This window comes from Pogoniulus pusillus, chromosome 22 (assembly GCF_015220805.1).
Source record: "Pogoniulus pusillus isolate bPogPus1 chromosome 22, bPogPus1.pri, whole genome shotgun sequence".
Classification (NCBI taxonomy): Eukaryota; Metazoa; Chordata; class Aves; order Piciformes; family Lybiidae; genus Pogoniulus; species Pogoniulus pusillus.
Genome location: NC_087285.1, coordinates 15083534 through 15099023, shown reverse-complemented (window position 1 = coordinate 15099023; position 15490 = coordinate 15083534). Strand labels below are relative to the sequence as shown.

General features: G+C 44.9%; 2 protein-coding genes across 2 annotated transcripts in view; one reads left to right on the top strand and one right to left on the bottom strand.

Annotated features, from left to right (window-relative positions):
- The window catches only part of SFXN1 (sideroflexin 1), a 37534-nt gene extending 32147 nt beyond the window's left edge, over positions 1-5387 (bottom strand). Inside the window, exon 1 of the mRNA XM_064161851.1 lies at positions 5077-5387. The gene's annotated coding sequence lies outside the window, so the exon portion shown is untranslated. The remainder of the gene's footprint in view (positions 1-5076) is intronic.
- An 831-nt stretch (positions 5388-6218) lies between these two features.
- DRD1 (dopamine receptor D1) lies at positions 6219-10423 on the top strand. The gene is made up of 2 exons (XM_064161849.1): positions 6219-6625; positions 6890-10423. Exon 2 carries the CDS (start codon positions 6898-6900, stop codon positions 8251-8253), a length of 1356 nt encoding a protein of 451 aa, XP_064017919.1. The 5' UTR covers positions 6219-6625; positions 6890-6897; the 3' UTR covers positions 8254-10423.
- The last annotated feature ends 5067 nt before the right edge of the window (positions 10424-15490 follow it).

The window sequence follows — 15490 nt, the reverse complement described above, 5'->3', positions numbered from 1 at the left end:
TCATCATCCTCTGCAGTTTGGCTCTCTACCCACTCTGGAGGGGAAAATGTTGGCAGGGCAGTAATCTCTCTCGTACCTTCTATCTGTGGCAGACAGAAATACCAGAAAGACAAGAGGGGGACATTTGGGCTTTCTAGGGTGATTTAAGATCCACTAACAGCCCTTGGTTTGATGGAGCAGGTCAAGCTGTGAGAGAAAGGCTTACTCCAAGTGGTCATCGTAGACAACTGCTTTCTCTGGACCTCTGGGAGTGAGTGGAACTGGAAAACCCCTCCAGAGTCACTGCATAAGCTCTGACAATTGAGCAATGGGGTTATTAGCAGCATTGCACCAAGTTTAAATTACCCATTTCTCCTTCATGGCAGGAGGCTTCTGCTTGGATGCCTGGACACAAGTGTGATATTTTTTCCCCTGACTTCCTTTTCTCTCTAGAGAGAGACATTTTGTTGTAAAATCTCGAGGTTACAGGCTGAAACCAACCAGTTTTGCTCTGGATTTCACTAGAAATGTAGAGAGGGATTACTGGCATGGGAGGGAAAGGGGAGCAGAGTCTGAATAGAGTCTGCATGAGCAGTAGGGAATGCTGTACCTTTGCTTTTACAAACGCCAGATGATGCTTTGCTTCACTCTTGCAGAACCCTGCACACAAGGCTGCTTTTTGAGAATCTGCTGCTTGTTCTCTCACAGAGCAGAACTCCTTTTTGCAGGCCTCCCCTGTGGTTGAAGATGGAGGTGGGCTTTCCTGACTGGTACTGGGACTGTGCTCTAACAGTCCAGCATCAGTGAAGAAGGAAGAGGAGATGCCAGAGAAGCATCTGCAGCCAGTGCATGAGCTCCAGATCCCAGGAATCAGTAGCAATGCCCAAATTTTCCCCATTTCTATCCTCCTTGCATCATTCATCATGTCCAGCTCTGGTGCTGCCCTGATTAGCTGCCTGAAAGAAGACATTTAGATTCAACCTTTCATACATGATGTTTCTGTTTGGGCATTTAAAATGTTCCTTTTCCCTGTCAGTGTCCAGACTTCTACGTGTACTTCACCAGTGATCTGATACCCAGGGATGCTCCATGCACTGGCTGCTGTCAGAAGTAGTTCAAAAGCCAACATTCACCAGGGCACTGATGTGCTTTTGTAACTTCCTACTGAATCCCCCAGCCTCTAAGGTTCAGCTGCCGGTGGACATAGCTATGACCTACAACCTAGGGGACTAGAAATAACTTCCTTTGTTGATGCTACTCCCTGCTGCTGGATCTTTATCATTCAAAAATGAGCTTCAGATCCTTGGAGATGTCTGGGTTTTTCTAGCAGAAAAGTAATACTTTTCTATGCTGCTGCTCTTTGCTCTGCTTTTTTTGCACTCACTACTGCAGTTTTCCCCATGGAATGCTCAACACGATAACATCAATTTAACCAGTGTGCTTCACTGATCTTTATGAGAGTCCATAGCTGTTGTTCGATTTCCAGGAACCCTTGATTTTTCCCCCAAGGTTACACTAAGGTTAAAGTTATCTTGGCTTATTAGTAAAACCAGTTATTTAGAAACCTGACAGCTCTTATAGACATTATTTCTGCTAACATCTCAGCCGATTGCATGTTTAATAAATCCCATGCATTTAGACTCAAAAAGTCATCCTAAGACTGACATGAGTACAGTTTGTATTCACGCACTCTATTATTATTATTTTGTACATTCAAATGCCTTTCTGCAGCTCTAGTATGTGTGCTGCTTTGTAGATTAATGCATGTTTATCTGAATGCAAGACCTGGACTTTGGTCAACTCTGACTTGGTCCTCCAGTAGATAATTACTATTTGAACGAAGATCATTTGGATCAAAGTGCCACTCAGTATTTATCTTTTTAAATCTTCTCGTGGACCAAATAAGACTTTCTCCAGTTGGAGTCTCCTGACATAATTGCAGAATGTATCTAGTTGGAAGAAACCCCAAAATATCATGTAGGCCGACCTCTACCCAGTACTAAAGGATCGACACTGAACAATGTCCCTAAGTGCCAGGTCCACATGCCACCTGAACACCTCAGGGATGATGGCTCCACCACTTCCCTGTGCAGACTATTCCAGTGTTTGATAACCCTTTCAGTGAAAGGTGCATGTATTTCACAGGGTGGTGACAGAGGCACAAAAGCTTTCATTTGCTGGAATCCTTTGATTTTAGTATCTGTTTTTTGTGGGTACCTAGGGAGAATTAAACAAACACTGTGCATGTTTCTGAACCTCCAGGAAACACCTGCACCGTTGCCCTAGTGCTGGCAGTTTCAGATAAGTACTGACCTGGACAGGAGTTGAGCCTTGTTGCACTGTCTGGAGGCAGATTAGCCAGAGAGCAGTGAAAGAAAAATTCACCCTGCACCTTGCATAAGTATTTCCCAGAGAAATGTCAATTGGGTGCTTAATCCCACATCTAAATGTATCTAATTAATAATCAGGTTTAATGGATTTCACTTATGTTCCTCACATGGCTATGACTATTAAGTCATTCCAGCCCCTGACATTCTGTGATTCTGTGAGAGTTTTAAAAACTTTCAAATTAGCTGAAGTGACAAAGGAGAGCAGCAGGCTTCTCTGTGTGAAACACCAGTGTTTGACCGCTGCACAGCGTTTGCTCTGATAGTACAGTGTCAGCTGGGCCAAACCTCATGTTCATCCAGAAACCCATCACACAGACTTAGTGATCAGAGAATCAACCAGGTTGGAAGAGACCTCCAAGATCAGCCAATCCAACCCAGCCCTAGCCAATCAACTAGACCATGCTTCTCAGTGCCCCATCCAGTCTTTTTTTGAACACCTCCAGGGATGGCGACTCCACCACGTCCCTGGGCAGCCCATTCCAATGGCAAATCACTCTCTCTGTGAAGAATTTCCTCCTAACATCCAGCCTAGACCTCCCCTGGCACAACCTTGTTCTGTTGCTGGTTGCCTGGGAGAAGAGACCAACCCTACCTGGCTACAGCCTCCCTTCAGGTAATTGTAGGCAGCAATGAGGTTTGCCCTGAGCTTCCTCTTCTCCGGGCAGCACACCCCCAGCTCCCTCAGCCTCTCCTCACAGAGCTGTGCTCCAGGCCTTTCACCAGATTCATTGCTCTTCTCTGGACACATTCCAGTATCTCAACATCTCTCTTGAACTGAGGGCCCCAGAACTGGACACAGCACTCAAGGTGTGGCCTGACCAATGTTGAATACAGGGAAAGAATAACCTCCCTTGTCCTACTGATGAGACAGGAGAGAGGCTCTGACTTCTCCCACTTGAATTGGCAAACAATTAAGGACTGTGAGAGTTTTACAGGCTAATGTGAACAAAAATCTAAGAGGCTTTTTAAAAAATGTCAGATTAAAATGAAAATTTAAAGCCCATCATCCATCTGAGCAGCATTAGGGTGTTCCAGTAGTGAAGTCAGCCTCTTCCCCAGGAAGGGCTACTCCCTTGTAAAACTTAGCTGAGGACTTCACTCAATCAGTTGGTAAGCAGATGACTGAGAGCAGACTGCTGTCTTCCCTGCAGTGTGTACCTCAGTGCTTCCCTCCAGTACACATCAAAAATTGTGTACTCTGGAATTGTGATTTCTCCTGGAATAATCCAGGCTGGCTGTGACAGAAACCCATTTGAGCTGAGCCTCAGGAAACTCTTACAAATATGCTCCAGCAGGCTCACTGACTTCTTACTCAGGGAGTGTTCCCCTCAGTCCAGGGTTCCTACAGAAAACCAGGGACATGTTTTTTTTTGCAGAGGGTAAATGTCATGCAGTAAATATCACCTGTTTGGTGCTTTAAGAACAGGAGAAAAAAAGAAAAAATATTGAAAATAAAAACCTAAACCCTTCACAGTAAGTTTCATTAGAGATCTCTATTACTGAACAGTGGAGGATTAATTTTCTTGTCTGTTTTCACCCTCCTCTGGGGATGAGCAGTGATTAAAGGACAGGCTAACAAGAAAGGGGGAATGAGAACTAGCTGAGAAGCAATCAAAAAGAAAATAAAGAGAGAGAGGGAAAGAAAAACAAGTGTGTAAGTTAGCCAAGGTTAGTGCAGCACTGTATCTGCTTTAACTGACACTATGAAAAATTACAGATGGCACTAAAGTAACTTCACTGATGCCGAAACCCACAAAATTCATCTTGACAACTTAGTGAGCTTATTTGTTCTTCTAGAATGCTTTTAATCCTCTCTTGATGTCTTTTATTTTCATTTTCTGATTTTTTTTGGAGTCAGATTCTTATGCAAAAGCAGTAACTTGCAAATCAGCTTGTTCTTTCTGTGACTGTAGTGTCTAAGGGAGGAAAGAAAAGAAACATTGTTGGATAAAGGACGGGTTTGAGATGTAACCTTTCTGGTTTGCGTGTTTCCTACCGAACCTGAAGGGGTTTTGCAAAGGAGAACACACGGTTTGAAGACAGTGTCAGGTTGTTGGGTGCAAGGACGGCAGTTCATGGCACTAGACACGAAACCAACTTCATTTCCCACTGGGGTTGCCCACCCCGGGGCTTCAGCGGCCCCGATGAGCCGGAGACAGCTTTTCGTTTGCTGTCCCCACGCCTGATATCGCACCAAGTCAGGACGCGAAGCCTCAGGTCAGCCACTGAACCTAGGAAGGTGGGATTTGGGCATCGCTCAGCTCATTTCCCGCAGGGACAGACATGCTCTTTCGCCCTGTGTCACGTACCCGGGGCCGTCTGGTGGCGGGGCTGGACCGGGCAGGGGCGGGGGGGGACGCGGAACTCCCGGCGCAGCCCTGCCTCTCGGGGCTGCCCCGTGTCCCGGCTGCCGCCTCTGCGGGGCGGCGCGGAGGGGCGCGGGGCCGCGGCCGCCCAGGAGAGGGAGCCCGGCGGCCGCGGCTGCGCCGGGAGCGGAGCGGGAGGCGGCGCGGAGAGGAGCGCTGCCCTGGCTGCAGCCCCCGCCAGCCCGGTCCGCTCCGCGTCGGTCAGCACCGCAGCGCTGCCACCGCTTCCCTCCCCGCCGTACCGGGAAGAGTCTCGGCTGCCCTCCCCCTTCTCGAGCGTGCCCCCGGGTCTGCCGCCCGTCCCTAGCATCGCCCAGCCCGGAGTTGGCGCCGGTACTTACTTTCCGCATCCGTTAAGTGAACTCAGCGGGCTCGCATCGCGCAGCGCCCAGGAGTCCCGGAGCTCAGGACCGGGCAAAGTAATCCCTTTTGCGCTAAACTACAGCACCGCGGCTCCTGGAGCCCGGCTTTGCCTCTTGCCCCGGCTGCCTGCCTGGCCGGGACCTTAACACTCAGGAAGGCAGAGAAACCGGGAGAAGCTGCCCAGAAGCTGCGCCTGGCTGAAGATGATAGAGGAGGCGAAAGGGGCTTGCTTTTTGCCTGCCGCCTGCCTCCATGCCTGTCTTTCCCTTGTCTTAATCCTTTAGACAGAAGACGCCAGGAAGATAGACCTTCGCTGGAGGGGCGATGCTGCCGAGCCCTGCCCCCGGCAGAAGAAATGCTTCGCCGCCCTGACCCGCCGATATGGAGGATGCGCGGCCCAGGGGAGGCTGCGAGAGAGCCTGAGGAGCTGCCTCTGCCAGTGCCGTTCTGAGAGGGGAAAAAGCATGGTAAAAGCTGGAGCCGATCCTTGGAGCGCAGCCCTGCTGAGCTGGAGGTGGGATTATTCCGGGGTAGATATGGAGAGCTGTAGTCTGGCAGCAGAGTGTTGAAGCGACTTGTCCCCGCTGGAGGAAGAACCCACTGGGGGCACCGCCAGCGTGGGTACTCAAGTCTTTCTCCTCCTATCGCCCTGCTTTATTTCAGTGAGCCACAGAAGAAAGAACTGGTACTGAGCTCCTGCCAGTGTTGGGAATACCGTGCCTTTTGTCTGGGATGGTTTGCCCTGATGTACCACTTTGACGGGATGTACAAAGCGCGACTGGGACTGATCCGGCCAACAAAGTTTGCAGAGTGATCAGCAGGGCCCTTTGGATGGAAGTAGCTGGGCACACCACGGTGGGGTCTGCCTCCGCCGTTTGACAGGACAGACCTGCTGCTCCCTTGAAAGCTAACTCCCGATGGTCAGACTGCTGCTGACTCCTCTTTTTCCTTTTCCTCTGCCAATCTGCACTTTCAGGGAGAAAACCACACACACACCTGATGCAATGCAGTGTTTCTGTGGTGGTTTTGTACATAAGATTTGCTATGCAATTCCAAAACTGAAAGAGGAGAGACGGCCCTGCGTCCCAGAGCAAAACAAGAATCAGAGGTGAAAGGTAGGAGCCAGCATTTCTTGTTTAACTAAAACTAAACACTGAGGTACTTCTTGCCGAGAACCTTTTAAGTACACCTACTGTATGTTTATTTTCTTTGTCCCAGAAGCGTAAAACAGTTTGAAACAAAGTGAAGATCTTTCTGACGCTGACCAGAATCAGAGAACTGATGCATTTTGTAACAGGAGTGTACCGAGGAGGAAGGATGGAGTGTTTCGTCAGTGAGATATTAAGGAACCTAGAGAAAAAGCACCTCATGTAGTACACTTCAGTAAATATGAAGGGCTAGTGCAATGGACAGAGGAAAGACTCAATCAATAGCCTATTTAAGTGGGAATATATGCAAGCATGGAAAAGTGATCGCTTTCCTGTCTGTGGGGTGTGTTCGCAGAGGACAGCAGCAGAGTGCTTACAGGTGAGCTGTCTGAATTAAGCTACTTCATGCTGGGATGGTGCAGTGCGTTTCTGAAGGGATTACTCTAAAAATCGGTCTGCAGTGTGAACTGTGTTTGTGCATTTTCAGTTTCTGCTCATAGAGCTTTCAGTGTTGCTCAGGGAGTGAAGGGACAGTAAGAAAGGACCTTTACTCTGTTTGGTGATGAGTAATTAATGGTTGTCTGATCCCTGCAAGGAAAGAAGCTGATGTCGTCATGAAAATCATGCTATGATTTTCCCTTAGGAGAAACTATGACTTGGAACGACACCACTATGGATGGGGAAGGGTTGCTGGTGGAAAGGGACTCTTCCTTTCGGATCCTCACAGGCTGCTTCCTATCGCTGCTGATCCTCTCCACACTGCTCGGAAACACGCTGGTCTGTGCAGCTGTCATTAGGTTTCGCCACCTCAGGTCCAAGGTGACAAACTTCTTTGTCATCTCCTTGGCTGTGTCAGATCTCCTTGTGGCAGTTTTGGTCATGCCTTGGAAAGCTGTGGCTGAGATTGCTGGTTTCTGGCCTTTTGGTTCATTTTGCAACATCTGGGTGACCTTTGATATTATGTGCTCAACAGCCTCCATCTTAAATCTCTGTGTCATTAGTGTGGACAGATACTGGGCCATCTCCAGCCCATTTAGGTACGAGAGGAAAATGACCCCGAAGGCAGCCTTCATCATGATCAGCGTGGCGTGGACTTTGTCTGTGCTGATTTCCTTCATCCCTGTGCAGCTGAACTGGCACAAGGCTACAACCACAAGCATTTTGGACCTAAATGCCAGCTTACAAGGTGTAAGCATGGACAACTGTGATTCTAGCCTAAACAGGATGTATGCTATCTCTTCTTCTCTAATTAGCTTCTATATACCTGTGGCCATCATGATAGTGACTTACACGAGGATATACAGAATTGCTCAAAAGCAAATACGTCGTATCTCAGCTTTGGAAAGAGCAGCAGTGCATGCCAAGAACTGCCAGAACACGAGTGGCAACAGAAGCAGTATGGACTGCCAGCAACCAGAGAGCAACTTCAAAATGTCCTTCAAGAGGGAAACAAAGGTTTTAAAGACTTTGTCAGTGATCATGGGGGTGTTTGTGTGCTGCTGGTTGCCATTTTTTGTATTGAACTGCATGATTCCCTTCTGTGAGCCTACCCAACCATCCAAGGGAGCAGAAGCTTTCTGCATTGATTCTACCATCTTTGATGTTTTTATTTGGTTTGGATGGGCTAATTCTTCCCTTAACCCCATCATTTATGCCTTCAATGCTGATTTCCGCAAGGCATTTTCGACCCTGCTGGGTTGCTACAGGCTCTGCCCTATGTCTGGCAATGCTATTGAGACTGTTAGTATTAACAATAATGGAGCAGTTGTTTTTTCTAGCCAACATGAGCCCAAAGGGTCCAGCCCCAAAGAGTCTAATCTGGTTTATCTGATTCCACATGCAATTATCTGTCCAGAAGAAGAACCTCTCAAAAAGGAAGAAGAGGGTGAACTGTCTAAGGCCTTGGAGAAAATGTCTCCAGCACTGTCGGGTATCTTGGATTATGAAGCTGATGTTTCATTAGAGAAGATCAATCCCATTACACAAAATGGACAGCATAAAACCTGAACAGTGAAGTTTACCTAGCAAGACCTAACAGTGTCTATTGTAATAATGTTTTTTCCCCCCTTTAGGAAACAAAACAAAACAAAACCAATTGAGATTTTTTTGGTAAAAACCTAAGATCTAGGGAGAAATCATTTACACTGAGCCCAGAATTTATCTTCCTGGCATTCAAAGCAAATCTAACATTTTAAACAGAACTGGATACTGAAAATTGGCAAATTGGCTTTAAAGGAAAAAAAAAAAGGATCTTAGAATGCACTGTTCATACTGAGGAAAATACACAAATATAGATATAGTGCAGTGACAAGGAAAATACTATTTCTTCTCTACCCAGAGAGACCAATTTCTGGCTTAAAATGAGGCAAAAGATAAATGTTAAGTATTAAAGATTAATGTTTACTAGAAGTGAAGAGATTGCTGTGTCTTGTGATAGTGGGTGTTAACAGGTCCCAATTAAAGACTGAGGGATTGTAAAGGTAGGTAGATGCCTTCTTAAAATAATTTCTGACAAATAATTGAGCCTTATCATGAGAATGGTTATTTTTAAAGCTTTGGGAAGTAATATGTTGATACTGGTTTTATTTATTTATTGTTTTAAATTGGTATTTTTCATATGTTATAACAGATCTAGCTTTATTTATGTTATTTAAGATGTCTAAATAATGGGATATTTTTGGAGTGTCATAGCTGCATCTTGACCAGTCAACCAGTCAGCACTTTATTACAAGCTCTGATAGTTTGGAGTGCCAGCGAGGGGAATGAAGGGACGTTAAGAAGCTCAGCAAGAAATGAAGGAATCCACAAAACTGATGCTGTGTGGAGTTCATTTGCTTGTGGGCTTGCTTGCTTTCTCCCTTCCTTCCTTCCTTCCTTCCTTCCTTCCTTCCTTCCTTCTTTCCTTCCTTCCTTCCTTCCTTCCTTCCTTCCTTCCTTCCTTCCTTCCTTCCTTCCTTCCTTCCTTCCTTCCTTCCTTCCTTCCTTCCTTCCTTCCTTCCTTCCTTCCTTCCTTCCTTCCTTCCTTCCCTTCTTCCCTTCTTCCCTTCTCTCCTTCTCTCTTTCTCTCTTTTCTCTCTTTCTCTTTCTCTCTTTCTTTCCCTCTTTCCCTCTTTCCCTCTTTCCATCTTTCTCTCTTTCTCTCTTTCTTTTTAAAGTGAGATTTCTTTCAAAAGATAGGACCAGCGTTGACCGAGTTGTGAATTCTCTTCCCTTACATAAACAAAAGAAATTGCTGCTATTTATTTTTAAGAAGTTTCATGTTACAAAGACTTTGCTAGAATGTTGAGTTTGTGGATCTGTAAATACCTTAAATATGACTACAACCTTAAGAAGAATCCAATTTGAGAAGAGAAGCTTCTTAGAGAACAATTCTTAGTATATAATGGTTTTGTATTTATGTAAGATAAACAGCTTTCTCAGGCTTTTCTTATTTCAAGTCTTGGAGATCTTTTCTGAACAAACACAATTGGTTACAATGGGAGTAAATATGCCAAACCTCGGTATCATCTGTATTACTGCAGTGCCACCAGGGTCATGCTGTCTGTCTACTACTGTACCACAGTCAGAATTCAAAGGTGAGGTACCTGGTGCTTTACTCTGGAAACCAGGAGGATGTTGCATTTTAGTAATTACCATGTTGTTAGTCTCTTCCATATGGAATAGTGCCTCATAACCATTTTGGATTAAGACATTTCTAGATGTGGATGGAACTGCAGCCCCCACCTCAAAAAAAAAAAACCAACAAACAAACAAACCCATCTTGTGAGCTCCAAAAAAGTTGCCAATGTTTAATTAAAAAAAACCCCAAACCTGCTACTTTTCCATTGTCCTTCCCTGCTGCTTCCCCTTGGCAATGCCAAAAGCAATCAGTGAACGTTAGCACCAGAATTGTTGGATGTTAATATTCAGCAGCATTCAAAGAAAGCTATTTGTTTTCTGAATGGGAGAAAAATACCCTTTGGAACAACTTTTTCATTGCATACATTAAAGAAATGTGTTGTAAGGAAAAGAGAACTGAGAGGGAAAAAGAAAAAATCTGAAGTCTAATGGACTATATACATCCTGCATCAGGTCTGTGTATTTATGTATTGTGAATGTTTTCATAACTTTATTGCCTGTATGCTGCTTTCATACATATAATAAAATTATTTTGTGAACAGAAGGTCAAATAAAATAATCTACCTTGCATTTATTAAAGGCATGCTGGGTTTTGGCAGTTGCATTGATTGTGTTAAAGGCAAGGACTGTTCCTCTTTTTTTTTTTCCCATTTGCCCTTATTTGGGATCATACCCGTGAGGCAGATGGGAATTTTTATTAGAAGCAGGAGAAAGTTCTCTCTGCTGAGAGAACTCTGAGCTCTAAACTAGGATCTGAAAGCAGTAAATGCAGTCTGGGAACAACCACACTCTGCTTTAACATAACTAGTTAAAATGTGTACAGCTTGACCTACTGGTGGCTCTTATTTCAGTGATTCTTCCCCCCCCTTATCCTAATTTTTTCCCTCTTTCAGTCTATGCAGCAGTGTTGCAAAGTCTGACACAGCCCCACTGCTGGTGTCTGGTTTGTGGAACAGGGTGGATAGTGTCAGAAGTGAGGTGATGGTGGGTGCGGCTGAGGTGCAGCAGCAGCCCTCTCTTCATGGCAGCCCTCTGCTTTGTTTTTGTCTGTGTCAGCAGATTGTTTTGAAGCGAAGAATCAAACAAACAAATGTCACTTCTGCCTCAAGCGTGACCACCGTGACCTGTTCAGCAGCTGGTGCCTGAGCTGTGGTGATGTCCAGCTCCCTACGCTTTAGTGCTAGCTTCCTGGGGTCAGCAAATGCAGCAGGTCTGGAGTCAGGCAGTGGTGGCTGCCCCAGGCTTTCTTAGCTCCTTGGGTAAAATTTCCTTGCATGCTGCTGATGCCCAGTTAGGCTTTTTTCATATTTTGGAGTTATTGTTTTACTTTAAAAGTGCACAGGCCAAAGATGACTTCCTGTGGCTGCTTAGTCAAATAGAGTTGCCTTCAAGAGTTTTTATTCTCAAACCTCCCAGCGCTCTGATGCAATAGCAAAATACAAAATATGACTCAAGGAGATATATAAAGCATCTGCTGGTTTTGTACTGGTTTATGTGAGGATGATTTGTATTCTGAAACTAGTGATTGCTTTAATTTGACCAGCAGCTGTCTCTCCTTGCAGATAGACCCAAGGTTTTGGGGGATTCTGTAGTTTCTGGTGAAGTGCTGCCAGGTATTGCTGCTGGGTGCTTTCATTTGGTGTGACTGTTCAGGTACTGCTGCTGGGTGCTTTCGTTTGGTGTGACTGGCTCCCTGCTAAAGGCAGGGCAGGGAAGGCACTTTGATGAATGTGATTTTTTAACCTCTTATTCTGTTTAAACTAATTTTTGCTTCTGATTGCTTTCCCTTGCATGCTTTTAAAAATGCTGTGAACTTGCCATCTACTTCTTCATTTTCCAGCCTTCCTAGCACAGATTTCTTTACCTATCTTCTCTGCCTTTCCTCCCACCACTGCCAGAGTCATCCCATCACCTTGTTTGGCTTCACTGCACCAAATAAGTCTTTGCCTGGAAGAAAATCCAAATAAGTCCACTGACCACCAGCACAGCTAGAAGTCCCCATCCCACAGCTTGAACCCAGAAATGCCTCTTACCTGTTTCAGAGCCTGGAGACCAGCATCAGGGGTGGCTAGAAGGGGCAGCAGTGTGTGCCTGCTCACTGCAGTTCTATTTATGTGTCGAGTTAATTGGTCAGAAGTTGTTTTTACCTGTCCTGCGCCTGCTCCCCATCTGCTTGAAACCAGTGGTCTGCTGAAACAACTGGTCACACCAGCACCCCAGGGGCTGGAGGCATGCCAGACACATGCTGATAGCAGGAGGTTAACTGGTGAGGTCTGATAATAGTAACCCTGAGAGTAACCTGTGAGGAGTGCTTACGGCTGCTCCATGCTAGCAGGAGGCAGCAGCCTTCCTGCTGTTTTAGAGGGTGAGAGCAGCAGAAGTTCATTTGCAACCAGGCCACGTTTTAGATGCTTCACTTCAGTGAAGCACTTCTCCAGGAACATTTTTCTTGCTGTGTGTTGCACTACAGAGGTGCCAGAACACTGAGAGGTCACTGCTCCTATCAGGATGGTCACCTTGTCAGCCCTGTGGGGCATCAAGCACTTTTCTGTCTCCCTTACCCCCTGTATTGTCTGTCACACGACAAGCCTTGCTGTGTGCCTTTCTGCTGTGTGCCTTTCTGCTGTGCTTGCAGGTAATCCCTGTAATTTCTTCTTGCTTCCTCGTGACTGAAGGTATTTTTCTCTCTGTGGATGGAAGAGGTTAATAATTCACCTGATGGCCTTGATGAAGGAGCTGTTTGCAACGAGCGAACCATAATCACTAGATTAAATCTGAATACATTTCTCTCTTCCCTTGGCAAGCATTTTATGCTGGTTTGGGTTTCTAACAGCAAAGCTTACAAAAGATAGAGAGTAAATGAGCAAATGCCTTTGCTGATGTACAGCTGTAATAACACAGCTATTTGGAGCCAGCCCTGGAGTTTTTTTCCCAAATCAATCATTTTCTAAAAGCACCCAGATCTGGTTGAAATATCAAAAATCTGCTTTAGTTAATATCTTGAGAGACAGATTATTCCAGTAAATATTTTGGTTCTTTGATATAATGATAGTAGAATATGCTCCTGATGATACCACTTCTATGGCCACACATTGGATTGAACTTTAGAGTAAGGAAAAGAAAGAAGTCCACTTCTTAACTTTTAAAAGACTGAAACAGATAAAGTAAAATGCTCTTGCACCATTCTGTGGCTGTAGAGATGGGCTGAATTAGCCTCAAATCAGCTTGGTATTGATCACTTGGTTTGCAAGTGGGCCTTGGGGTTATCTTTGTGGTTCTCCAAACCCCACAGGCAGCTGCTGAGTGTGCACAGTGGTGCTTCTACCCCATGCCAGACCTCAGTGTTAGGGATGCATTTGTGAGAGCCAGCCTTCCCAGACGGATCTGCAGAGCCCCTGCTGCCCTCCCTAGCCACGCACTGATCTTTCCTGGGAGCACTTTCTACAAGTGTAGTTTTGAGGCTGAGTGTATAAATCCAGCATATGATGGCTATTTTGCTTCTGGTTCTTCCCAGATTCCCCTTCCAGTGACATGAGCAGAGAAATCAAATATTTCACCAAACCAGACTACCCTTGCAAAGTATCTTTTGATTTCAGAGAGACAGAAAATTGCTGATTCAGCAAATGAGCCATTTTCCTCAGATTGTTTTCATTTTCTTTCTCTCTTAATAAAGGATTTTCTGATGGTATTGCTTTTTCCTCATCTTTTCAATGCCTTTCTGTGTGAGTACTCATAATTTTACTTTCCATGTGCATCCTGCATACATGTACATATGCAACAGACACTGCTCTTGGTTTGTAGATTCAGGGAGTGGTGGAAAAAAAGTAGTTCCATGTCAGGTGAGGAGAAGTGAACTTAGATGAATGTATTTCTTTGCTACAGAAGCAGACTACAGAAGGTGAACCAGGCCCATATTGCATGCATTCAAAGGACAAACCTGTCAGGACTGATAGGTCTTAAATGCCAGCAGTCCTTCACATGTGACCCTGAATGTTTAACTTCTCTGCTCGTACCACTGGGCTCAGGAGCATGTTTCACCAGCATCACACTGGAAGTGGGCTGAGGCTGGCAGCACTGCACTGCAGCCAGGCATTTGAAGGGGCAGGTAGTTAAAGTTTGTTATGCTCTGCTGCTTAAAAGTGCATGTGTGAGGTGAAACCTTTAGGAGATTTCAAAACCTCACTTTGAAATTTCTCAGTAGCAGGTATTTTCAATGCTGCTGCTGCTACGTGCTTCTTCACTTTACAGTTTCCTAAGGCTTTAGAAACTATTTCCATAATGAATTTGCAGTTGTAAATGGTACCATCCAACTCCTGTGGTTTTATTAAAGTTTGATAGCAATTTGTGTTCTCACAGAACAGACTCTACTGCAGCAGTTCCTCCAGCTTCCTGACACCTGCTGAAACCCTGGATGCCACCAGATCTGTTGGGATGTGAGAGGATCCCCCTGGAAATGGCTGCTTTTGAACACTTGGAAATTATGTTTGAGCAAAAATTTTACTCTTCAAGTCTATGTCTATTTTGCAGGCCCTAAAGCAAATCCATGTTAACATTTTCCCTAAGTCACTTGTAAATAGTTTGAATTAATTTTCTTCAAAGTGAGACTTATGTCTTAAATAAACCCAATGTTTTCTAAGTGAAAAAGGTTTTAATACTATGATAGCTAACTTCTCAGAAATATTTTAATTATCATTATGATCCTCATAAAGTAGACCATTTTCACACATTTATTCATGTATAATATGTTTCAAAAAAAGAACACAGTTTCTGATGAGGAGAATTTAATGCAGGAACTTCCAGGCATCTTTCTTTCTTGAGAAGATAAAACACAGCTTTGTGCCAGCATGCAGCATGAGTAAAAACATTTCCTAGCAGCAAACAATGTAAGCAGTAACATTTAGACATTTAGTAATACCTACTGTGCTGTTTCATTCTGCTCAGTGGACAATATTGATTATATATAAACATTTAATTAAATGAATATATGAAGATAGCTTCTCTCATATTAAGAGTTATTAGCTAACTTTTAGCTGGGCATCTCAGCAGACTGTGAGGATGGAGTCCTGGTCAGGACTTTGAGGAACTTTCTCCTCTCCAATCAGTGTTTTCATTCCCAGGCTAGAACACACAAATTCATTCCTTCCTGCTTATGGCCTTTCAGAAGAAACAAATTCTTTCTTCCCCCTTCCCTGGCTACTATGCATGTTTGCTACTGTCTGCCTCTTTTCCCTTTACTTGTTAGAAAGAGGAAATTGTAGGAAAGTGGTTTGGAGAGATACAGTGAGCAGTTTTTTTACTGTAACAGCACAGGATGTTGTCTGTAACTCAGCCAGTACTGGTGTAACGACAGGCAAGCTTGACTCTTCTCCTTTTCACATCCCCTGCACACACACAAGTGCATGGATACAGTGTCCCTTGCAGCTTGTCTGTTGGGACCTCACCACTACAGCCTTGAGGTGAATGATGCACTTCTTGAAGTAGGATGAGGTGAGCTCCAGCCGGTGTATTGACTGCGATGTTCCCAAGAAAAGGCTAAAATCCGATGAGCTCATGCCTTTTTTGACAGTGACAGTAGCCTTAACCCATGAAAAAGTATTCCTCAAGTGCTGCCAGGCATCTGCCCTTC

Excerpts from the sequence above, each read along its gene's own strand:
- DRD1 (XM_064161849.1), top strand. The coding sequence starts at position 6,898 with ATGACTTGGAACGACACCACTATGGATGGGGAAGGGTTGCTGGTGGAA.